Source organism: Falco naumanni, chromosome 1 (genome assembly GCF_017639655.2).
Source record: "Falco naumanni isolate bFalNau1 chromosome 1, bFalNau1.pat, whole genome shotgun sequence".
In the NCBI taxonomy this organism is placed as follows: Eukaryota; Metazoa; Chordata; class Aves; order Falconiformes; family Falconidae; genus Falco; species Falco naumanni.
The window spans coordinates 105,613,600-105,635,667 of record NC_054054.1 but is presented as its reverse complement, the minus strand read 5'-3'; the positions used below and the strand labels follow the sequence as shown (position 1 = coordinate 105,635,667).

General features: G+C 57.4%; 2 protein-coding genes across 5 annotated transcripts in view; one reads left to right on the top strand and one right to left on the bottom strand.

Moving 5' to 3' along the window:
- LOC121097432 (NADPH--cytochrome P450 reductase) overlaps positions 1 to 12,948 on the top strand; it is a 31,173-nt gene extending 18,225 nt beyond the window's left edge. For all 4 annotated transcript variants that reach the window (XM_040614467.1, XM_040614446.1, XM_040614453.1 and 1 more), the window contains 14 exons: positions 2,299 to 2,347; positions 3,212 to 3,340; positions 3,958 to 4,107; positions 4,982 to 5,106; positions 6,053 to 6,142; positions 6,635 to 6,733; positions 7,385 to 7,501; positions 8,326 to 8,444; positions 9,610 to 9,791; positions 9,954 to 10,103; positions 10,632 to 10,899; positions 11,331 to 11,476; positions 11,747 to 11,832; positions 12,039 to 12,948. In XM_040614467.1, the coding sequence (XP_040470401.1) occupies positions 2,299 to 2,347; positions 3,212 to 3,340; positions 3,958 to 4,107; positions 4,982 to 5,106; positions 6,053 to 6,142; positions 6,635 to 6,733; positions 7,385 to 7,501; positions 8,326 to 8,444; positions 9,610 to 9,791; positions 9,954 to 10,103; positions 10,632 to 10,899; positions 11,331 to 11,476; positions 11,747 to 11,832; positions 12,039 to 12,183 (1,855 nt within the window). In that variant the 3' untranslated portion in view covers positions 12,184 to 12,948. The remainder of the gene's footprint in view (positions 1 to 2,298; positions 2,348 to 3,211; positions 3,341 to 3,957; positions 4,108 to 4,981; positions 5,107 to 6,052; positions 6,143 to 6,634; positions 6,734 to 7,384; positions 7,502 to 8,325; positions 8,445 to 9,609; positions 9,792 to 9,953; positions 10,104 to 10,631; positions 10,900 to 11,330; positions 11,477 to 11,746; positions 11,833 to 12,038) is intronic.
- Positions 12,949 to 13,425: 477 nt separating this feature from the next.
- Positions 13,426 to 22,042, bottom strand: TMEM120A (transmembrane protein 120A). Its single transcript, XM_040614480.1, has 12 exons — positions 21,911 to 22,042; positions 19,429 to 19,547; positions 18,798 to 18,914; positions 18,237 to 18,296; positions 17,412 to 17,507; positions 17,018 to 17,107; positions 16,540 to 16,605; positions 16,103 to 16,164; positions 15,746 to 15,838; positions 14,962 to 15,026; positions 14,281 to 14,349; positions 13,426 to 14,193 (listed from the first exon to the last, which is right to left on the bottom strand). The coding sequence occupies exons 1-12, from the start codon at positions 21,983 to 21,985 to the stop codon at positions 14,080 to 14,082; spliced, it is 1,026 nt and encodes a 341-aa protein (XP_040470414.1). The 5' UTR covers positions 21,986 to 22,042; the 3' UTR covers positions 13,426 to 14,079.
- Positions 22,043 to 22,068: the final 26 nt, after the last annotated feature.

Here is a 22,068-nt window from a genome sequence, read left to right as displayed (position 1 = left end):
TGGAAGGAAAGCCACGGGCATGGGAGCTCTCTGAAGGAGAGGTGTTCAGCTGAGATGGGGACTTTGACATCGTTGCTGAGCTGTTGGGAAATCCCTTCCCTCTCCTTTCTCCTGAAGTCAAAGTGACAGAGAGCCCTGGGAGTCGCTTGGGCTGCGGGCTCTTACCAAGGGTGGGCAATCTGTATGAGCTAAAGACTTACTCCAACAAGGGAGCTAATCCCCTTTCCTCCAGCCATCGCTTCTTCTAACTCTCTTAGTCACTACCCTGAGCTATTGAAGGTGTAAGAGCCGTCGTTGCTGAAAACGCGCTTTCTTTTCTGAGTTTTTTTGGTGGAGCAGTGAAAATGAGTGTCGTTTCTGTCTTTGACATCTGTGCATTTTTGCGGCTTGGATTCTCAAGCCACCCTGATGAAGCAATTTCGGGGAGTTGTGTAGCCTTTTTTCAAAAGCCAGACTCATTATTTCTTCTGTGTCTGAGCCACAGACTGTTCTCTGCCACAACACTTCAGTGCAGGGTTGCCTCCTTTGAAAATGGATGAGCTCCATGTGCTGCACCCTTTTCTCTTCCAAAGGGAGCTTGCTGAAAGGATCTAAATTTTTTTTCTTCCTCCTTTTAAAAGAAGCGTTTTGTTTAGCGCTTGACCCAACAGTTATTTTAATTGGATCTCATTTACAGAGGGCAGTAAACCAAAGAGGTTCACCAGGGAGCCAAAAGCGAAGTGAGAGCTGAGCCTTGTGAGCAGGCTGGGGGGGCAGCTCTCCTGAGCCCCTATCCTGGCAGTAGCGTGGGCGAGCCTGGGGCAGCTCGCTTAAGATGCTTGCGATATCCCTGGTCCCAACAGGGGACAAATGACAACATGGGGAGACTGTTAGCTGCTGAGAGAGCAAGGTCAGGGGTGTGAAGCAAGTCTCTCCTGGGAGCACAGCTGCCTTGGGTAGGGTTTGCTCATCTTCCCTGCGTGCTGTATGAAACTGTTGGTGCTTGGAGCTGTCAGGCACCGTTACGGAGCATCTTGATACTTTTGGGTAGAAAGGGGTGCTTGAAAACATGCTTTACGGCATGTCCCCCACCCTGCTCTCCGTGTGTGCTCTGCAAATGCTCCAGCACATCCACAGAGATCCCTCCCTCTGGGCTGCAGAGTTTAGGAAACTGTTAGTGAGCTCTGCACATTCTCACATGGGCTGGAGCCAAAACCATTTTTTTTTTTTTTTTTTTTTTTGCCTGGAGGCTTCTGTCTTCCCACAGGAGACCCAGCCTTGCATTCTTCCATTGTGAAAGAGAAATGGGAACGGGTCCCACGTCCCTCCTCCCTGCTACCAAAGCCCCAGTGGGGAAGACAGCGAGTGAGCTCCTGGCACTTGTCCTCCTGCCTTCGGAAGCCCCAGCACCTAATCTGACTGTAGCTAGAGCCGCCTCTGCTTGTGAGGCTCCCAGGGTCCCCAGGGCTGGGTGGCTTTCACGCAGTGACACCAAAAGCCTTAGGTGTGCTTAGGATAGCAGAGCTCTTCTGGCTGTTATCCTATATAGCTATAGCGTGCATCTCCGCCTTGATGTTCTGACGCTGCTGTGGTTTGTCGCTCTTCTGAGCTAGAGAAATCCTCCGTGCAATAATGCAAGCGCTTTTTGTGCTGGAGATGGAAACCCTGGTGTGGGAAGGAGCCCGGTGGGAGCTCGGCAGGCAGTGGTTGTCTCGCTGGAGGCTCTGTGGGTCTGATCAGCTGCGTCTGTCTGCTCTGCAGGGCTCTCTAGCTCTGGGACTTGTGTCTAGCACGCTGTTTTGAGGTCCAAAGAGCTGGTTTTTAGCCCCATCTGATTTCAGGCTTGGGGAATCTGCCCTGGGGAATCTGATCCTCTGCCTGTCCGCTGTGGTGGGGGAAGCAGGGAGCTCTTAGTTCCCTTCTCTCCCACCCCGCTTGGCCCCTGCCATTTATCCTGAGACCTGCTCTTGGATCGTAGCTCTGTGAGATCCTTGTAACGTGCTCAGCTGTGAAACCTCTCAGAGCAGTTGATAACGGTTTCCTGACACCTGGGGCTGAGTGCCTGGGCTTTGCCTGGGGGAGGATTTACCGAGGGAGGTAGATCTTTTTCCCTCTGCTCTGTGGTGGTGTGCAGAGAAGCCCTGCAGCTGAGCGACCGGCATCCCTGGCACAGGGTCAATAAGGGTGGTCGATGGGCACTCTCACCGCTTTGGGCAGCCTCCCTGAGATCTGGGAGCCACTTTTCCCCCCCCACTTGCTTATTCCTGACCTTAAAGAACGAACGTGCTCATCTGAAAGGAGGTTCCTCCTGTCTTTCAGAGCAGCTCCAGTGAGAGACAGCAGCTTCATTGAGAAGATGAAGAAGACGGTAAGCTCCTCGCTTTGGCTGTGCGGGGTGCTGGGAAGGTGGGGGAGCTCCCGTCCTTCCCAGTTTCCTCTGGTGACTGTCTAGCTGTCAGCAGGGGGGACTGGTTTGGATACAGACACGTCTGCTGCGAAGAGCATCAAGAGGAAGGCTGCGTGGGCAGGCAGGAATAGCTCTTTCAGTCTATGCCTCAGAGTTGTTCTTAAGAGAAAAAATTGAAGTGAAAATTTGTGCAAAAAGAAAAAAATAATACGAGATCAAAGTCGGGGGGGGAAATGGCAGAGGCTTTAAAGTCATTGGCTGGCAGTTGTTTATCTGCGTGGTTGATTCCCGAACTGACTCGCTCTGAAGTGGGAATTGTCGTACGCAGAACTAGCAGCTTTTAACTCTGCTGGACTGAACTCAAGAGGAAGCAGAGGAAGAAGCAAGGGCTGGCTATATTTTCTGGTTTACTTCAAAGTAGCTGGCTGGTGGCAGAGCAGGAGCTGCAGTGCTTAGGCACTTTCCCAAAGCTTAGGCAAGTTCGCTTTCTCATCCAGGGAGTTCCCTGTTCCCAGGAGTCACAATGCAGCCTTAAGGTTGAGAATAAATCTTGAGGCTTTATTCCTTGCTTTGGGTTTTTGTCTGACCTGAGTCACCCCTCTTGAGACTGACAAGAGTCATGTTCTTATTAACAGCTTAGCCTCGAGTTTTCTGCCACAAACCCAGCGTGGAGCCCCGTACAAGTGCAGACTCCTAGTTGCCTTTAGGTTGCAGGCCAGGGCTCCTGATCCGAGGTGTTTCCTTTGTCTCTGACAAGATGTGCTTTGTGTGTGCGTTTACCAAAGAAGTAATCACCGTTTAACAGGGATTTCTCTTTCTCCCCAGGGGCGAAACATAGTGGTTTTCTACGGTTCCCAGACAGGTACAGCAGAGGAGTTTGCCAATCGTCTCGCCAAAGATGCTCATCGCTATGGCCTCAGGGGCATGGCAGCGGATCCAGAGGAGTATGACTTGGTAATTTATCCATGAACAGGATAGATAACATCCTTTTAACATCCCCTAAAAAAAAAACAGAAAGAAAGATGCTGGAGAAGGAACAGTTGCCCTTTTAGTAGTGTCAGTTAGTGGAGAAAAGATCAGCTTGAGAGATGCAGAGATAGGCTTGGTCCTTGCCATTCTACAGATATGGAGCAAACACTGCAACATGACTGAAAGAGGAGGGTAGTCTGGAGTCTTGGGAGTTGCGAGTCATCCACAGGCAGCATGAAGCTTGCTCCATATTCCTTCTGAAGTCAGCATTGGTCCCATACTGCTGTGGTCTTGGACAGAGGCACTGGCATTGTGTTCTCCAGAGTGAACAATGATCCTGGTCCCTCAAAGCCTTGTACAGAAAATCTTACCACTTTTCAGGTGGGGTAGAAACATTGAATTGCAGTCCAGTGAGGGTGGTTAGCTATATTTCCCCTGCCATTTCGGGTGGGTTTAGCCTTTCCCAACCCCTTTTGTAATCAGCTGTTTGACATTGCGTGTGCTCTGTTCTGCACACCAGAGGTAGCAGCATTGTAGAAATAGGCTTGCTCGATAACTACGTTGTGGGATCCTTGACTGTTTATTCTTTCCTTTGGTTGCAGTCGGACCTGAGTCGCCTCTCTGAGATCGACAAGTCCTTAGCTGTGTTCTGCATGGCCACTTACGGCGAGGGTGACCCCACAGACAACGCCCAAGACTTCTATGACTGGCTGCAGGAAGCTGATGCTGACCTGTCAGGTCTCCGATTTGCAGTAAGTGCCTCAATTCCAGTCTGTTGCATTTGAGCAGGAAAGTCAAAAGCCCTCCAGCGTTCCTGCACAGGGCTTGGGTAAAGGCACAACGTGATGCCTATGCCTTGTGCGCCTGTGTCAGATGTGGTCCCTATTGTCTTCCTCCCCGGGCTTCATGGACACTTGCAAATGCACATCTGGGGGCTTTAAATGCGAATGTCTGAGTACTCTCTCCACTCTCTAAATCACAAGGGTTTGCTGGTAATGTCTTGCCACAAACAGCCCAGCAGGCATTGAATGTGAGGTCTGTAAATGAGTTACAGGCGGCTGCTGCTGTTCAGAAGCTAATTGAGCAGCCCTGGGCCAGATCTACTCCCGCAAATTAAATCACTTGGAGGAGCGTATAGCTCTTTTCCTGTGCTGAGCTGAATAATTGGCTGAGATACAGCCACCTCACCTAAACGCTGGCCAAATTCCTTAGGCAGCATAATAATTGCAAATGAGGAGAAAATCCACTGCTGGAGAAGTTAAGCTGCTCTGTATACAAGCAGTGAGCAAACATTTGCTGAGCGGTTTGTGGGATGCAAGGGACAGCAACTGGTCTGCAGGCAGCCCAGGCTTTCACTGGTCCCTGGAGGGGATGGTGCAGGCAGCTCTTGTGGTGCATCCTCGTGATGTGCCCGGGATGGCTTGGGGGAGTTGGTGGTGCCTGCTGACCAGGCATTCTCCAGTGGTAGATACTTACTCAAGGTCCACAAAGAGCTGGTGAGGAGCTGGGGTAGGTCTTGCTGTCTGTCTTCAGCATCCTTTGCTGGGTGATACTGGCCAGAGAGTGCCAACTGGATGGGAAAAGTCCAGCCTCTGCTTCTCCATGCTCATTGGCGTTCCCTTCCAGGTCTTCGGGCTGGGGAACAAGACTTATGAGCACTTCAATGCCATGGGGAAGTATGTGGACAAGAGGCTGGAGGAACTTGGAGCCCAGCGCATCTTTGAACTCGGGCTGGGAGATGACGATGGCAAGTAAGTGGCTTGGCTTGAAGGGCTGGTCAGAGCAGGCTAAAGCATTGTGCAAAGGAACTGGGCATGGAGTTGGCTCTACTACTAGGACAGAAATAAACCCCACAGGCTGGCTGTGGGATCTGACATGTCTTCAAGTGTGTGTGTCCGTCTGCTCTCTCACCCACAATCGGATCCCTGTACACCTAAGACTATCCTAGGGGATCTTGTGTCTGGGAAATCCCACGTTAGTTTTAAATGACCATAGTTATTACTTGAGGAAGTTTTGCAGCCTCCTCTGCCTTTACTCCTGCTGCTGGAGCTCCGTTGTTAACCTAACCTGTATGGATAAACCCACCCATCCTTGTGGAGGAGGCAAATGCTGTCTCCTTGTGAACTGTTGGTTTTATGGTGGAAGGCAGCAATTTTCCAACTTGGATGATGTTTGTTTGTTTTTTTATGGGGGTTTTTTGGACCTCTGCTCACCTGAGCACCCTGTGGGTAGCAGGTTTAGCACGTGGGAAATTACATCGGCCTGTGGCTTTGCTTCTAAAGGGCTGCAAGATCTGATGAGAGGGATGTGCTGTATGTGGGAGGCTCTGAGCCCAGAAAAATAAGCATTGCCATGGTGGAATCTGCCTTTTAGGAAGGTGACCTGAAGCCAGGAGTGGGCAAGGGGCAGGTGGGTTGGTTAAAGACAGAGCCTGAATAACAAAGCCTTCCTTGGCAGACCTGGTGAAGGAAGGAGTGGCTGGTATGGCAACAGTTCCCTCCCACCCACTTAGTGCTCTGAAGATGCTCTCATGATCTGTGGGGATGTGGAGGTACCCAGACCGCCTGGGTCCAAAGGCAGATGCCTTTTCCCACCGTGAAGGGAGGAGTCTGTAGGGATCTCAGGTGGCTCCTCAGGGAATGCCCCTTTGTTCCCAGCTGGGGCCAGGTTATTGAATCTTTCTGTTGCCCTGGTTAGCCTGGAAGAAGACTTCATCACCTGGAGGGAGCAGTTCTGGCCAGCAGTGTGTGAGCACTTCGGGGTGGAGGCTACAGGAGAAGAGTCCAGGTGAGTACGGCAGCAAATTCTTTAGGTGCTGGAGAGGCTGCCCACCTGTGGTGGCTGTGCCATCAGCCCTGAGCTGCTGTCCCCTGTCCCGTATGCTGCCTCCCCTTCCCGACCTGGGAGGGCGTGTGTGAAGTAGAGCAGTGAGCTGGGCTGTTCAGACTGAGCCCCTCCTGGTGTGGGTTTGGACCCAGCTCTGGATTTCTGTTCTGAGTGGGGATGTGATGGGTTTGGTTCCTTTGTGGGTGGCTTTGCTGGGTTGCGATGCTCCCCGTGAAGCTGAGGTTTCCGTTTCATTTGGGCTTCCTGCACGGTCTGCCTGATCCCTCGTGTCTCCAGAGGGGCAAATGGATGGAAGATGCATTTGTTCTTGAACTGCAGCAAGTCCAGCAAAGCAGATGATGGTTCCAGGTGTACCGTGTGATTTCCAGTTTGACTTTTTTCTCTTTTTTTTTTCTTTTTTTTTTTTCCCTCTCCTCCCCCTTCCTCCTCCAGCATCCGCCAGTATGAGCTGGTGGTGCACACCGATGTTAACATGAACAAAGTCTACACTGGTGAGATGGGCCGCCTCAAGAGCTATGAGAACCAGAAGCCGTAAGTGCCAAACCACCCTGGGCAGGGTACACGTGGGCCAGGCTTTGGCTGATGGATCCTGGATGTTTCTAACGCCCCCGGCTATGCAGGCAGTGTCATTTCTGCAGTGCAGCCGTGTGGCCGGCCTCTGCCCAAGAGAGACGGGCTCCAGTCCCCACTGGGACTCTCTGAGATTCCCCGGTTACTGAAGCAGCGAGGAGGTGGCTGTGTTTGTGTGTGCCCTTTGGCGGGTACATTTGCAGCAGCTGTCCTGAGGTCACTCAAAGCCTTTCCTTGCCCGGGGTGGGGTAGCTAATGCATGATGGTCACTTGCAGTATTGCTGTGGGATGATTAGCTGTATAAATTAATTCCAACCTGAAATATTTCGCTGGGATGTGATAGTCCCTCCGATCTACTTTTGAGTCATGTATTCTTAATGGGACAGAAGCTGTTGACTGCTGAGCTCTGCTTAGAAGGAGATTTGTTTTCTGTGCCAGTGTGGCAGCAGCAGGATCATAATTTGGTTCCTGCTGTAGTGTGCTTTGAAAGAGAAAGAGGACAGCCCTCTGCTCAAGTCCTGGGAACTGGCTCTGGAGACAGTGGGAGCACACCTGGATACAGCTGTGAGCCTGCAGGAGAGTAACCCAGAGGGTCCTTGTCTTTCCTTCCAGACCATTTGATGCCAAGAACCCCTTCCTGGCCCAGGTTACAGAGAACCGCAAGCTGAATGAGGGTGGAGAGCGACACCTTATGCACCTGGAGCTGGATATCTCCAACTCCAAAATCAGGTAGCTTGCCATGGGAGACTGCTTCTCTGTTTTCACAGGAGCAGTCTGCATCATGAGCAAAGAACAAGGATGTGGCACTGGCCTCATCCCACCCTTCAGAAGGGGACCTTGTTCTCATAATTACTTAATACTGCCCCTCTGGACTTCTGTACCATATATCAGGACTTTCTCCCAGCTCTTGTGCTGTGCCTGGCCATGCCAGCTGGCTGCTTTGGGTCACTCCAGAGCTGGCTGCACGCACCCATCCTACCTGAGCAGTCCCAGCTGCAAGAATTCTCTAGGAGGCATTCAAAAAACGAGGGGGCAGACAAACTGGAGAGAGGGGAGAGCTGGGGATGACTCGTGCCTGGGTTTGCCTGGCTGAGTTGTGCAAGCATGGGGGGAATAAAACCCTGTTCTTAAAAACCTTCTTGCTGGCTCAAATTCCTCTATGTCTGCTTGTGAGAAAGCCATGAGTCTAGGTGGTTTAACATATAACAAAAATCGGCAGAGGTTTTGAGCAGCTTTGTTCCTTGTCTGCCAGGGAGTTGTCCCATCTTTCCTTGCTGGAAGTCTGGCTTTGTCAAAGTCTTGGCAAAACTGCTATTATCTCGGAAGGCCCTTGTGAAAAAACCAACTGGTTCTTAAAGGACCGTTGTGGAATAATGTTCTGCTGTTACTGCCAGCTCTTTGGCATCCCTGGTTGTGCAGGCACCGTGTAGCAGCTCAGATCTCAGTGTTGTCCTTGCACCAGCCAACTTGTCTGCTGGCTGAGCAGCTCAGGCTTGGGGTGGACAAGGAGCAGTGCTGGTGTTTTATCTGCTCTCCTCTTGCTCTCGTGCCAGGTATGAGTCTGGGGACCATGTGGCGGTGTACCCAGCCAACGACTCTTCTCTGGTGAATCAGATCGGTGAGATCCTGGGCACGGATCTGGACACGATCATGTCCCTGAACAATTTGGATGGTGAGTATGAATCACTCCTGAGCATCATCAGTTCTCCTTCAGCTATGGTCTCTGTCCTTCCCACCAGAGCAGGAGTCAGATCACCTTCGGGTCCCATAGGGTACCTCCAGGCAAACGGAGATGTCCCGTGGCCACTCCAAATGCCATGCCGTTTTAGCAGTGGCATGGAGCCTGCTTGCCGAGAGCCAGTTGAAGTGGGTCAGTTGTGAAATGTACTTAGTGTGCCCATTCAACAACAAATTATGTAACAGCACACTCCTAATTACGGAGCATCAGCTCGCCAGAGCATCCTTCTGCCGCAGCAGCCCCGGAGCTCAGCAGGGGTCTTAGTGTCTGAGATGCTGTTGTTCAGCCCTTGGAGGAGGCACAGGCTGGGGGACCGAACTGCCAGGAGGGAGCACTTGTGCTGATACAAAGAGCTCTTCTGGGGCAGCGTTCCCAGCAGAGCTGGCCTCTGGCAGGAGGAAGGTGGCAGCTGCTGCCTGCCTTACTCCTGAAGCAGTGCAGCCTGACCTGGGGCATCAGATGCAAGTGGCTTTAACGTACTGCCGGAGTCTGCAGCCCCCTAGTGCGACGTCCTGTGTTGTCTGGCCTCATGCTGTCATTCCTGTCCCTTTCAGACCTCTTAATTTGCCGAACTGAATGGCTCCAGCCGTGATTGCTGGTGCTTACCTTTCCCAAGGGGGCTCTGAGCACAGCTGTCCCTGGCTGAAGGAGACTAAGGACGCTTTTGAGGCCAGCTCTGAAGGAGATGTGAAGCCAGATTAGCCATGGAGAGCAGCCCTTCTGCTTGGTCTGGGAATCTGCAGGGTGCCTGTGTGCATAGATACCTCGGGGCAGAGGGCCCCATTGGGAAGCACGGGGTTTTTTGTTGGGTTTTTTTTTTTGCTAATAAGCTCTCAGGCAGCATCTGTGCAACACAAAATGGGCTTCTGGGAGAGGGAGCTGCCTGGGAAGGGAGCAGCCCTGCGCTGGAGCTGCTTCAGTGTGGGCTTGGGGCTTTGGCCAACAGGCTGATTCAGCCCCAGGGCTGCTCTCCTCCCTCAAGCCCCTTCCCCTGCCTTGTCTCAAGCTCCCATACACTGATGTAGCTGCTGGAACGAAATCTGGCATAACGGCATGCAGTTGCTGATTTTTTTAATATTTTTTTTTTCCTCTTCCCCAGAGGAATCCAATAAGAAACATCCCTTCCCCTGCCCCACGTCCTACCGTACAGCCCTGATGTACTACCTGGACATCACCAACCCGCCCCGCACCAACGTCCTCTACGAGCTGGCACAGTACGCCACGGACGCCGGCGAGCAGGAGCGCCTCCGCAAAATGGCATCGTCTGCTGCCGAGGGGAAGGTGGGAGCTGTGGCCTTCCCAGCAAAGCCGCTGGGTTGAACTGGGTGCTGGGGGATCCCCGAAAGGGATCCAGGACTGGTGGGCACCATGTGCGGAGAGCTTGAGGGAGTGTTAGCCAGCTGTGTAGGGAAGTTGTCACACGTGTGCCCTCCTTGCCCGCAGGCTCTCTACCTCAGCTGGGTGGTGGAGGCCCGGAGGAACATCCTTGCCATCCTGCAGGACATGCCCTCGCTGCGCCCCCCCATTGATCACTTGTGCGAGCTCCTGCCCCGCCTGCAGGCCCGCTACTACTCCATTGCCTCCTCGTCCAAGGTGAGCGTGCTTCCAGCGGGGACGGAGGCTGTGAGGGACTGCTGCCCCTTCTCAGCTGGGGCCTGGACATGGGGAACCTGCCCAGGTGACCCTTTCTGTGAGAGGGGCAGCTTTTGTTATCTCTGTGCATGAGAAAAGGCCTCCACAGGGTCTGCAGGGGGTCCCGTGCCGCAGCCAGCTGCGCCCCAATACCACCGCCCTCCCCGCAGCCCTGCTCCTCTTCGTGCTTCCAGGGCTTTGGAAGCAAGGTGGCGTTTTAGGGGGTGGTCAAAATTCACTCCTCATTTTGTGCCTGAAGCTGTGAGGTTGTTGGCAATACTGAAGGGAGCTCAGCGGTCCTGTGATGAGCCAGGCACAAGACAGAAGCCCCATGTGGGGCATACTGGGAGCCTTGATCTGTCGGGGGAGGAAGAGCTGTCCCAACATTAACATTAGGTTAAACTTCCCCCCATCCCTGAGCACAAGGGACTGAGCTGTGGGGTCGCTGGGGCTCCCTCTCGGCCTGGTGCTGACATCCCTTCCCTGCAGGTTCACCCCAACGCCATCCACATCTGTGCCGTGACGGTGGAGTACGAGACCAAGACGGGACGCTTGAACAAAGGGGTGGCCACCAACTGGCTCAAGAACAAGGTGCCCAACGAGAATGGGAGCAACTCCCTGGTGCCCATGTACGTCAGGAAGTCACAGTTCCGCCTGCCCTTCAAACCCAGCACGCCCGTCATCATGATCGGACCGGGAACTGGCATAGCCCCCTTCATCGGCTTCATTCAGGAGCGGGCCTGGCTGAAGCAGCAAGGTGAGTGCCCAGAACCAGCCCTGGGGACTGGACCTGCTGCAGGATGGTGCCTCTGAGGTGCAGCTTGTGCTGCTCACACTGCTGATGGCTGTAGCGAAGAGCAGAGGTGGTGGAGCAGGGTGAACAGCAAAGTGTTTTTGCCCAGCGTGAGGATGCTTTGTCCTCCTCTTGGCCGCAGAGGATGTTTGGGGGGGGGGGGTGGCGCAGAGAGACCTGAGTCAGTTCTCTGACCGCTGCCACCGTGTCTCCAAATAACCACAGTCAAGTCACTTAGACTCATTCCAAAGCACGTGGGTACTTGGAGCTTCCCCTGACGAACAGAAGCTGTGGTGCAGCTCTGCCTCCCCTGGGCTGGCAGGATGAGGGGAGGTGGGGAGGCCAGGGTTGGGGGCTGCAGGGGGGCAGCTGATGGCCGCTCTGTGACCCCGCAGGCAAAGAGGTGGGCGAGACGGTGCTTTACTACGGCTGCCGCCGTGAGCGGGAGGACTACCTGTACCGCGAGGAGCTGGCCCGCTTCCATCAGGAGGGAGTCCTCACCCAGCTCAACGTCGCCTTTTCCAGGGACCAGGCTGAGAAGGTACTGCTGTGGTCCCCCAGCTGCTCGTCCCTGCTGCCCCTCGTCATGCCCGGCTGTGGCAGCGAGGGACGAAAAAGCCCTGAGGGCTGGAGCCTCCCAGCCTCGAGCCTGGCGGCTGGGGAGGGCTGGTGGCATCCGAGGAGCACCCAGCAGCTCCGCTCTCTTGTGGAGCCAGGAGCACAGGCTTGGCTTCCCCGCCCCCACCATGGCCCACGGGCTGGGGGCTCGGCTGGGCTCTTCTCTTCTCACATCCACCTTGTTCCCTGCCAGGTTTATGTTCAGCACTTACTGAAGAAGAACAAGGAAAACATCTGGAAGCTGATTAATGAGGGGAATGCTCATATCTACGTGTGCGGGTAGGTCCGGTGGCCGGGAAGGGCGATGCGGTTCCTCACCTTGTGTGTTACAAGCCCTGGGGGGGTTACGCTGTCCTTGTCCCGGGGGAGGGCGAGCGGCAGGTGGGCTGGGGTGAGCAAACCGTCCGCGTTTGGGTGTTGAGAGGCCACCAGGGCTCTGTGGCTTTGCCATGTTACTGCCTCGCTCACGGTCCCCTTGTTTCCAGCGATGCTCGCAACATGGCCCGGGATGTGCAGAACACCTTCTATGAGATCGTGGCCGAGTTCGGGAACATGGGCCAGCCCCAGGCCGTGGACTATGTAAAGAAACTGATGACGAAGGGCCGGTACTCTCTGGATGTCTGGAGCTAAGAGCGGGGTTGGTGGGGCCGGGGATAGAACAGGTCCCCAGGTGTGGGCCCACAGGAGGTGCAAAGTGCCTGCTGACCCACTGCTGCTGTGGGTGACAGCGTTGGCCGCAGCCCACAGCTACCCCAGTGTCACTCCCAACCCCTCCGGGCCCACAGCAGCCCCTCGGGGCAGGCTGTGTACCCCGGGGGTGGCAGGGGTTGAGAGGGGCAGGGGGGTAGCTCAGGCTGCTGTCCAGGAGCCGTGATCCCCCCGGCACCCCAGGGAGCACCTCACAGCACCAGCGTTCGTCTTGAGGTGAGGGACATGGCTGACGTGGGGCAGGAGGGACGGGCGGTGCGGGGGGAGCTCTGGGGTCCTTCCCTGAACGCGAGGTGTTGCCTTATCCCCTGGGGCTGGAGACCACCCTGGGGAGGACAGAGGTGGAGGAGCTTGCAGCCCCCTGCGCTGTGGGTTTGGTGTGAGGGCATGGCCTGGGGCGGCGATCTGCCCTCGCCCCCCTCCCACCCTCTCGGGCCAGCTTTGGGCACAGAGACCCCACAGGCCCCTGCTCCTTACCCCTGCTCCCCCCTCCCCTCCAGCACACAGCGGGGAGGGGGTTGCTCCTCTCCCCTCTGGAAGAGACATGCTTTTTTTGGAGGGGGGGGGGGCCCTGCTTCCTTCCTGGGGTCCAGCAACTCCCCTGTGCTCAGCCCCTCCCTCATGCTGTGTATGGTCATTTTTTAGATACTGTCTTTATTTTAACATCTTTGTGATTTAAATCATGGGGAAAAAAGAAAAAAAGAAAAAAAACAAACCAAAACCAACTTTCAGGCTGTCCAATGACTGTAAATTATTTAAATACATTTGCCCTTGGAATAAAAATACTGTTTCTGTAGTTTGCTTCCTGCCCTCTCTCTGCTCCACCAGAGGGAAGAGGGAGGCAGGAGCAATGGCTGATAACCAGGAGGAAACCTGGGGACTGGGTGGCTGCTCTGGAGCTGGGGCCAGCCCCTGCCCGGGGGTGCTGAGCCCTGGTCTGGCGGGCTTCAGCCCAAGGTACAGCTGTGCTAGACCTGCTCTTTCCTTCCCACCACTCCAGGGGGTCCCAGGGGTAGTACAGGGCTTCCCCCAGTCTGTAGGGATGCTGATGTCCTGCAGGGCTCATTAGGTGGCCACAGCTCACAGTGCCGCACCCTGGGCTGGGGTGGGGGCACGGGGAGGTGACCAGATGAGCCCAAACGGCAGAGCAGAGCATTCAAGCTGTTCAGAGACCGCCCCGGCAACCCGAGGCAGCACCTTCCCTTTATTTTTACACGTGCATCCTCCAGAGATGCGAGACCGGCGTGCTGTTTGCACAGCTCTGGTGTGCAGCCTGGATCCGGCTCAGGGTGCTCCCACACCACCGGTGCGACGGTAGAGGAGCGGGGTCCCACAGAGCCTGGGAGCCAGCACTGTGCACAGCCTCCAGCTGCCCTTGGAAGCAGAGAGGGTGCTGGGCAGTGACTGCAGGCGATGTGAGAAGGGGGAGAGCCCCAACCACCCCAGGGAGCTGCAGTAAGAGGCAGCCGGCAGTCCTGCACCCTGCCTTGCCCACGCTGGGCACCCTGCGCTGCCCCTGCCCACAGCCAGAGGAGCTGGGCTTGATCCCTGGGAACCATCCCAGCAAATGTCTTCAGGGCAGAGGGAAGGGAGCAGCTCTCTCGGGTACCCTGCTCTCCTGGAGGAGGAAGGCAGGCAGGACGTTCCCGGATCCAGCACCGTGGTGAATGCGCGGTCCATTTGTGAGCAGGTGCCAAGCTCTGTCCCACGCCCGGGCTTCCAAGGGATGGGGTCAGACACCAGAGTCCGGACGGCATCGAGGGGATGGGAGCTGGAGCTGGTGGGGAGAAACAGTCCTGGCCCCCACGCTGCCCCCCTTCAATTCCGCTTTGTGTCTTTGTTCTTGTTCTGAAACTTCTGGTGGACCACACGGAGGGTGGTGAAGAAGTTCCCCAGGAAAAGGATGAAGAAGGGGAGGCCGCACATGAGGACCTGCAGGAGCCACAGAGGCACAAGTCAGCAGGAGGGATTGCCTGGGGCATCCCCCTCCCCAGGGCAGCTGCCTGGGAGCCCCCTTACCTGCCACTCCTTGCACTCGGGGTGCTGGAGCATGCGGAAGAGGGTGACGGCGTTGTAGAGCTGCCAGAACTGCAGGAGAGAGGAGATTTAGAGGAGTTTCTGCTTTCAGACACTCAAGCCCACACAGATGCTCATCCAGCTGCTTCCTCTGGGCACAACCCCCCCCGCAGACCTCATGTGAGGCCAGCCTGCCCCAGCACGCAGTGAGACCCCATCCCAGTTTGGGGGCAGAGGACCCCAGTTAGGACATCTCCCCCTTCCTTGCCACCCTCTAGAGCCCAGCGGTCGGGAGGAACCCTCACATCAGCCTGCTGCTTTCAGCCAGCAGCCTGAATGACCAAGGAAGAACTGGCCCGTCAGCCGCAGCAGCTCAGAGGGGTTTTGGAAGGGCTCTCGGCGCCAGCCCCTCTGCCGTACTTTGCACATCACTTAAGAACTTGGCAAAACTTCCCCAGGTCCTCCCCACCTGACCAGCTGAGTCACGGAGGTGGTGGGTGCCTTGGAAGAAAACAAAAAGCTCAGTATTTGTGGAAAGTATTTCCCTGGCATCAGTATCATGTGGCTGCAGCAGCCTGCGGGGACCCGTGTGGTGTCCAGGCTGCCAAGCGTGATACGGCACGATCCGCTCCCCCCTGAGGCTCCGGCCTCCTGAGGTCCCTGCAAGGAACGGTGCGCACTCACCTGCCCGAAGAAGAGGAAGGGAAGCAGGAACGTGAGGCCTCTCCACATCCAGGACTGGAAGCCCTCTGCAAAGGATGGAGGGTTACATGAGGACCCCAGAACACGCTGCACGGGGGAATGGATGGAGCCCAGCTCCTGGGGCCATGGGCCGGGAGGTTCAGTGGCCACCCCATGCCTGGCTGAGAAGGTCCTGCCAGGCTAACGCAGCCTCACCGTGGGCACTTGTACTTGCAGGGATTCCTAGTGCTAATCCAACGGGGGCTCTGGAGGAAGCTGCTCCGGTAGAGCTGCCCTCCCTGCGGCTGCTGTCCCTCAGCCTGAGCACTCGGTGTCACAGGGGCCAGGCAGGTGGCAGCCCACAGGTACGTGGGGTGCTGGAGGAACGTTTCACATCTGTAGGGGGTTCCTGGGGAAAGCTCGGATGCCAGGAGCCACAGCCACTGCTACCTCACCTCCTGAGGGAGCCAGCCCTGGGCTGGTGGCCCCAGGAGAGGAGGAGGATGATGACATCCAGCCTACAGGATGCTGCCAGCCCCAGGAGATGCTGCTCTCACAGCTTTGGCTTTACTTGTAGCTTTTACTGTTTCTGCCCCTGATAAACCGCAGTCCAACTAGCCTCAAAACAAAAATAACTGTCACCCATCGCCTTCAATGGAAACCACAGCTCCCAGTTAGCCAAGCACCAGTCCGGTGGTGGGAGGGAGGCTGCTAGCAGCCACAGGCCCTGTGGCAACAGCAGGTCCAGTTGAACTGGGACAAGCAGTGAGGAAAAATCCCTGCTTACCCACAGTCAGATCCATGTTGTGCCTCTCGCCCAGCGCTCGCAGCCGGTACAAGCACCCACTCTGATAGTAGTACTGGAGGAACTGCACGAAGCCTGCAAGGAGAGCGTGGCTGCGGTCAGCAGGTGCCCAGGCACCAGCTCTCAGCCCCAGCAGCAGCCGGGCTCCGCGATGACCCTGTACACAAAAACCATACCCGGCGCCGGGGCAGTGGCAGGCAGGAGAGAGGCCCAGGGAAAACGCAGGGGAGGGGGGAGCTGTGAGCAGCCACAGCTGGGTCTCCGCATGTCGCAGGGCCAGGCAGGCATGCTCAGCACCCCAGGCCAGCCCCAGCCCCCTGCCCACGTGGCAGCACTTACTCTGGTACATGGAGAAGGAAAGAAACTGGTTCCTGAACATCTGGTACATGAGCCCGTCTGGCCTGCGGAGAGACGGTGCTGGCTGGGGGACGTGGGGCCGAGAGGGGACGCAGCCACCCCTGCCTGCCCCACAGCCAGGGTAAGGGCACCGCTGCCTCGCCCCGGCTCCCACCGAAACTGGGGGACACCCCAGCTCAGGCACAGCGTCACAGCACCTCGTGTGCCCCAGCCCAGGGACCCTGCCTGCCACACAGAGGTGCCGATGGCTGCTTCATTTAGGGCGCTTGGGCCCGGCGAGAAACGCGTGGAGTCAACTGTTGGACCACAACGTGCACGGAGCAGGACTATGGCCATGGGTTAAGGCAGCAAAGGCCCCTTCACCTGAGCTGGCCACAGCCCGAGCCAGCCCCCCACGGGCCGGGGGGATGCACACTTACCACGTTAGCATGACACCTGAGAGGAAGGTGGAGACATAGTGATGGAAAACCCACCAGCCTTTGATTCTGGAAGGCAGACACAGAGAAGCAGCGGTGTCAGGTCTGGAGCATGAAACGGGACCCAAACGCACCCTGGGACAGTGAAGCCAGCCCAGCGCCACCCCCCAGCTCCCAGGGCAAGGCAAGGAGCAGATTATGAAACAGCTGTGCATGGAGCAGGACCCAGTGCCTCCAGTTTAGGCAGCACCTGGGGACTGGGTCTCTTTCAACCCCTGCTCCACCCTCCCGCACGCCTCTGCACGGGGAGTTCCTCCCGCCCCACTCACACAGCTCATTACTGGGGTTTGCTACACACCCCAAGTAGGAGGGAGCTGCTCCCTTGGGAAGCACAGAGCTACGCAATGGGTCCCAACTCCTCAGCCTTGCAGAGAAGGACCAACTCGCCACACGTCCCCCTCCCGGAACCCAAGGGACTCACTTGGATCCGTTGTTGATCAAGATGCTCTCCCGAATGGTGAGGGTGCAGTAGTACCACACCAGGAGGAAGTTAAAGACAGCATCTGTCACCCTGGTGTCAAACAAAGCAAGGCGTAAAGGTGGCAGAAGTGGCACCACCCACGTGCTGGGGGCATGGGCACGGAGGCAGCCACCCTGTGGGATGCCCACCTACCCTGCGGTCAGGGAGACCTGCTTCTCCACCACCCACCATGGCCACTGTGCGATCACAGCAGCCACAAGAGCCACCCCACTTCCAGGGCAGCAGCCAGATACTTTTTCAGGATCTCCTGTTCAGCTCTGGAGCTTTTAGGATGGGAGAGGAGGACACGGGGCCCTGGGAGGAGATCTCTGCCCAGCATCCAAGCCAGACTCACCTGGAGTTGAGGAGGAAGCGACAGGAGAAAGAGACTATGAGTAAGATGATGGTGAGGTAGAGCTTGAACTTCTCGTACTCATCTTTATATGCAAACCTGCAGGGAAGCATAAGGAAGGCTTGGAGCAAGGTGGCTGCTGGAAGTCTGTCCTCACCTGGGTGGACAAAAGTGTTCTGCTGGGAACCTCTGGGACATGCTCAGGAAAAGCCCTGTCTCCTGGGTATTTCTGAGAGGAGAGCACACCAGGCTGCTTTCACACGGGTGAGGCACCTTCCAGACCCTCCAAACCATGCCAGCCTGGCGGGTGGCCAGGACAACTTGGGAAGATGGGCAGACTGGGGTCTGTGCAGCTCTCCAAGGGGAGACCTGGGGAACAGGGGGAGGAGGACACGGGCTCCTGGCTGGGCACCTCTGGCATTAGTGTCCCAGCATGGAGGGGGGCTCTCATGGGCCAAAACCGGCCATTGGCGTTTCCCCAAGGGGAGAGGTGGTGGCTTGCCAGTAGCTGCACAAGTCTGACTCTCCTGGAAGCCCTTAACACAGGGGAGACCTGGAGAGGGGTTCAGTGAAGGATCCTATTTAGCGTGTCAGAGCTAATGGTCTGTCCCAGCCCAGTGGCAGAAGCGTCAGGGGGAGTCGAGGACCCGGCTGATTCCAGGAAAGGAAGCAGGGGACAGCCCGGGACGGGAATCTGCACCGGGTGAGCCAAGCCAGCCACGTGTCTGCTGCACATGCGGCAGCTCAGCCCGGGAGCTGCTGTTTCCCAGTGACAAGGGGATCCCAAGGCAGGCAAAGCACACGGCAGCAGTGACGCGAGAGCCGTACTTGGCCTGCTTGCTGAGCAGCGTGACGTTCACGTTCCCGAGCACCAGACTCAGGTACAACCTGGGGAGAGAGCAGACGGGGAGTTAGGATGGGTGCCTGCCCGGGAGCTGGCAGCGCTGCCGCGGGGGTGAGGCAGAGCTGTCCCCTCGTGCGGCCGCGGGGCTGAGAACCCCCAGCTGTTTTCCACTCGGAGCTGCCAAGCAGCGTGACTGGCACAAACACTCTGGCATCTCCTCCCAAGGGCAGGGGGACGGGTGGCTGAGCACACCCCCCACCTCCTGTGGGCACTGGGGTGCTTGCCGGGGCTCGCCCCCACGCACGGCTGCCGTTCAAGGGCAGGTGAAGGCCACGAGCAGGCAGAGGAGTGAGGGGGACGAGGGCAGCGCTGCAGAGGCTCAGGCTGGCTCCTGCCCAGGTGTCCTCCGGGGAGCCGAAGCGGAGCAGCCCAGCTGGGACACTGCTGGGAGCAGGGTGACAGCAGGTTTGTGCCTTGCAGCATTCCAGCCACAGGGACGCGGAGGGAGGAATTGGTGTTTCACCCAGGGACGAGAGGCCTCTTACCCGTTCTTCTTTGGTAGATAGGCCTCCATCTCAAAGAAAACATTCTGCCTCTCTTTTATTAGGCTCTGGGTCTCCTGGATGGACTCCTCCTGTTCGGGACTCACGTGGGCTTTGCATCTGGGGGGGGGGAAACACAGGGGCTGGCATCAGGATAGCCTCTGTAACACAAGCAGCACGTGCTGGCGCTTGATACATGACTGTCTCAGACAAGGACAACCCAAGGACAGGGAAGATGGACTAGAGGCAAGTCCATGACTATTGGCAGGGCAAGCTGCTCTGGCTAGCTGGGATGTTGCTAAAGGAAAGGAAGCAGGAATGAGAGTGAGTGAGGCCAGGTGGTCTTCTCACCCTCGAGGAAGGATGGAGAGAGCTTTGTGCAGGAGAGGGCAGTTCAAGTTACCTGCAAAGCCCTTGCAAGCCCCAAGTTGCAAACAAGGCACAAACCGGGGCAGAGAAAAGGGAAGCTGAGGAAGGAAGATCTGCCTGGGTGAGTCCAGACCGCCACAGCACGTTGCTACCACGGAGGCTGCAGCAAGGTCTGAATTGGACACAGGGCCGTGAGCTGAGTTCAACAGCCCTGTCCTTGCTGCTTTCCCATCCTGTCCCACCCCGTCCCAGGATGCCAACTTACTTTTTGAGAGAGAACGACAGCTCCTTCAGTCGCTTCTTTTGTCGTGCGATGGAGCTGGAGATCCCGTCCTGGAGCTTGGTTAGCTCCTCAAGTTTCTGCTTGTACAGCTTGTGATTATCCTGGGAAGGAGAGACCAGCATGCGTTACAGCTGCCTGCCCAGCCATCCCTGTCCTCGGACCTTCTGTGGGGACATCTGTTAAAAGCCGTCTTTAACTTCACCTGCAAAGCAGCTGGGTAAGACAAGAGGTGGTTGTAGAGGCCAGGCACGTTTGGGGCCAGCCTGCAGCCATCCTGGCTCCTGTGGGGGCAGGAGCAGCTGCTGGGGATGCCCACCCCCAATCCCAAGGAAGTTATCTACAGGTGCAGGCACATCCGCATGGCACAGCCTGCTCCGGCCCTCGCACGTGGCTTGTGTCCGACCCGGCTCCAGCTGCGGCCTGTGCAAGTCCAGCCAGCAATCCTGCTCTGGGGATGCTCCCGTAGTTGGGAAAACATTGACTGCTGCACCGGGGATGGGAAAGACTCGGGGGAGTAAAAAATGCTGCTGCGGCCAGGGCTACAGCTGAGGGCAGCAGCCACCCAGCAGTGGTGGCTTTGGCTGCTGGGGCAGGACAAGCGGCTCTCTCTGCCTGGAGGTTCGTGCAGCACCTGACTCGTGGCTCTGGGGCTCCATCCCATGCACCCCCAGGAAGCTGGAAGGAGCCCGTCAACGAGCCAGACAAAGGACGGAGTGGCAGCAGGGCTGCAGCCAAGCGCCTGGCTCCTCGTGCGGCGGTAACCCAACCACACCTGGGTAAGGCTAGATGCCATTCTTTGCTATATTTAGAAAGGAAAGGAGAGAGCATGGCTGGATCTATGCTGCTTCTTGTCCAGGTCAGCTGGAAAAGAGCCTCACTTCGACCACGGGCAGCCTGAATGCCACCTTCACTAGGGAATTAAATGCTGCTCGTAACAACCCTTGGACTAGACCTTGATGCACAAGTTTTAGCCTCTGTAGCTCTTATCAAGCACTTTATCAGCAGATCTCAAAGCTGCAAGGAGAAAGGTGAAACAGAGAGGGAAACAACTTGTTCTCCCTCTGGTGACAAGCAGTGGCAGGGTGGGAACAGATCCCAGATAGTGCTGGCTCCCCCTGCAGTGATTTATGTCCCTGATCTCTCACGAGACATTTGCTGCTCGGCTATCAAGCTTTCCTGCTCCCATCTGGAGTCACCTCCTTCTCTTGCTCTGGAGTCAACTGAGAAAAAGCAGCTTTTGTGACGACTCCCTTAGTCGTGCCAGCATCCCAGCACAATGTCTGGAGACAGCCTGGACCAGGAGCCACCCCAGGAGAAGGTTTCCAAAGGAAAGGGCTGCCACAGCACGGCTGCGTGCAGGGTTCAAAGCGGGCAACCCAGGACATCCATGCAACCCCTATGGAGCAAGAGGAGGTTTCTCAAAGCCTCCCTTGCCCCAGATCTGGGCACAGCTGCGACGTGCCCGCAACAACATCCGCTTCACCCCGCTCCCAGGGGGGAAGGAGGGGGAAAGGGAACTGGTGCAGCTGCAGATCTGAAGCACAGCAGAAGATGGTTAACCAACCTTTTCCTTGGGTGACCCCTGTCTGAGCTGAACCCTGCCCACTCCTTCCCCAGGCAACAAGCGCCCTGGGGATTACACAAAGCAGGTGGAAACAGCTCTGATACCAGTCACCTTCTTGGCACAGAGCCCTGGTGGGTACCGGGGCACCCAAGGGTGGGTGCCCGGGGTTTGAGGGAGGCAGGCTATCCATTCCAGGCGCCTGGCTGTGGTGTGACCATTCCTGGCTACCTCTGCTCCCCTGCGAGGCCGGCTTTGGGCTTGCCAGAGCCAGGATGAGAGGAGCCATAAGGAGTGTGGAGCGGCAACTGCGCACCTCCTTCCCGGCCGTGCCATGCCAGGCAGCGCCGCTCCCCGCTCCTGGCCTTTAAAAATCCGGAGATCTTGCGTCTTGACGCCACGTCCATGGCAGGCTGGACAAGGAGACCGGCCAGCCCTGGAAGGCCACGGCTCTGGCCAAAGGCCGGTGCCCGGGCAAGGCTCCGTGGTGGGGACCCGGCCCAGCCCTGCACCCCCTGCCCTGCTCCAAAACCCTTTCCCAGAAGCACAAGGATTCACGACAGAGGGTCGCGGCAGGGCCACAGGGGGAGAAGGGACCGCAATCCGAGGGGATGCTGCGGGGGCACCCACCACCCCCACGGAGGAGCCCTCCCCCGCGGTGCCGGTAACCCCGGGACGAGGGGGTCCCCCCGCCGTTGCCCCGGCAAAGGGTAACGAACCGCCCCGCGGTACGCCGGGGTCGAAGCGAGCCCTGACGCCACCGCAGACGCCACCCGGCCGCCACCGGTGCTCGCCCACCCGCCGGCTGAGGCCACCGCCCGCCGGGCCGGGGTCTCCGGGGGGCAGCGGGCGGTGCCGGGGCCGGCAGCCGGCGGGGTGCGGGCAGCCGGCGGGGTGCGGTACCTGGATGCGCTGGTAGCCGTCCTGCAGCTCCTCCCACTCCCGCAGGCACTCGGCGGCCGAGGCGCCGCAGGCCATGGCGGCGATGGCGGCGGGCGAGCGGCCCCGGCCCGCGGCGCTGGGCTGCGCTGGGCGGCCGCGCCCCCCCCGCCGCTTCCGGG

Bases quoted from the DNA above. Each gene is read 5' to 3' on its own strand.
- TMEM120A (XM_040614480.1), bottom strand. From the start codon at position 21,985: ATGGCCTGCGGCGCCTCGGCCGCCGAGTGCCTGCGGGAGTGGGAGGAG. The intron at 19,548-21,910 runs GTACCGCACCCC...TCTCCTTCCCAG, and splicing joins ACGGCTACCAGCGCATCCAG to GATAATCACAAGCTGTACAA. The intron at 15,839-16,102 runs GTAAGTGCTGCC...CTCTCCTTGCAG, and splicing joins TTCCTTCTCCATGTACCAGA to GCTTCGTGCAGTTCCTCCAG.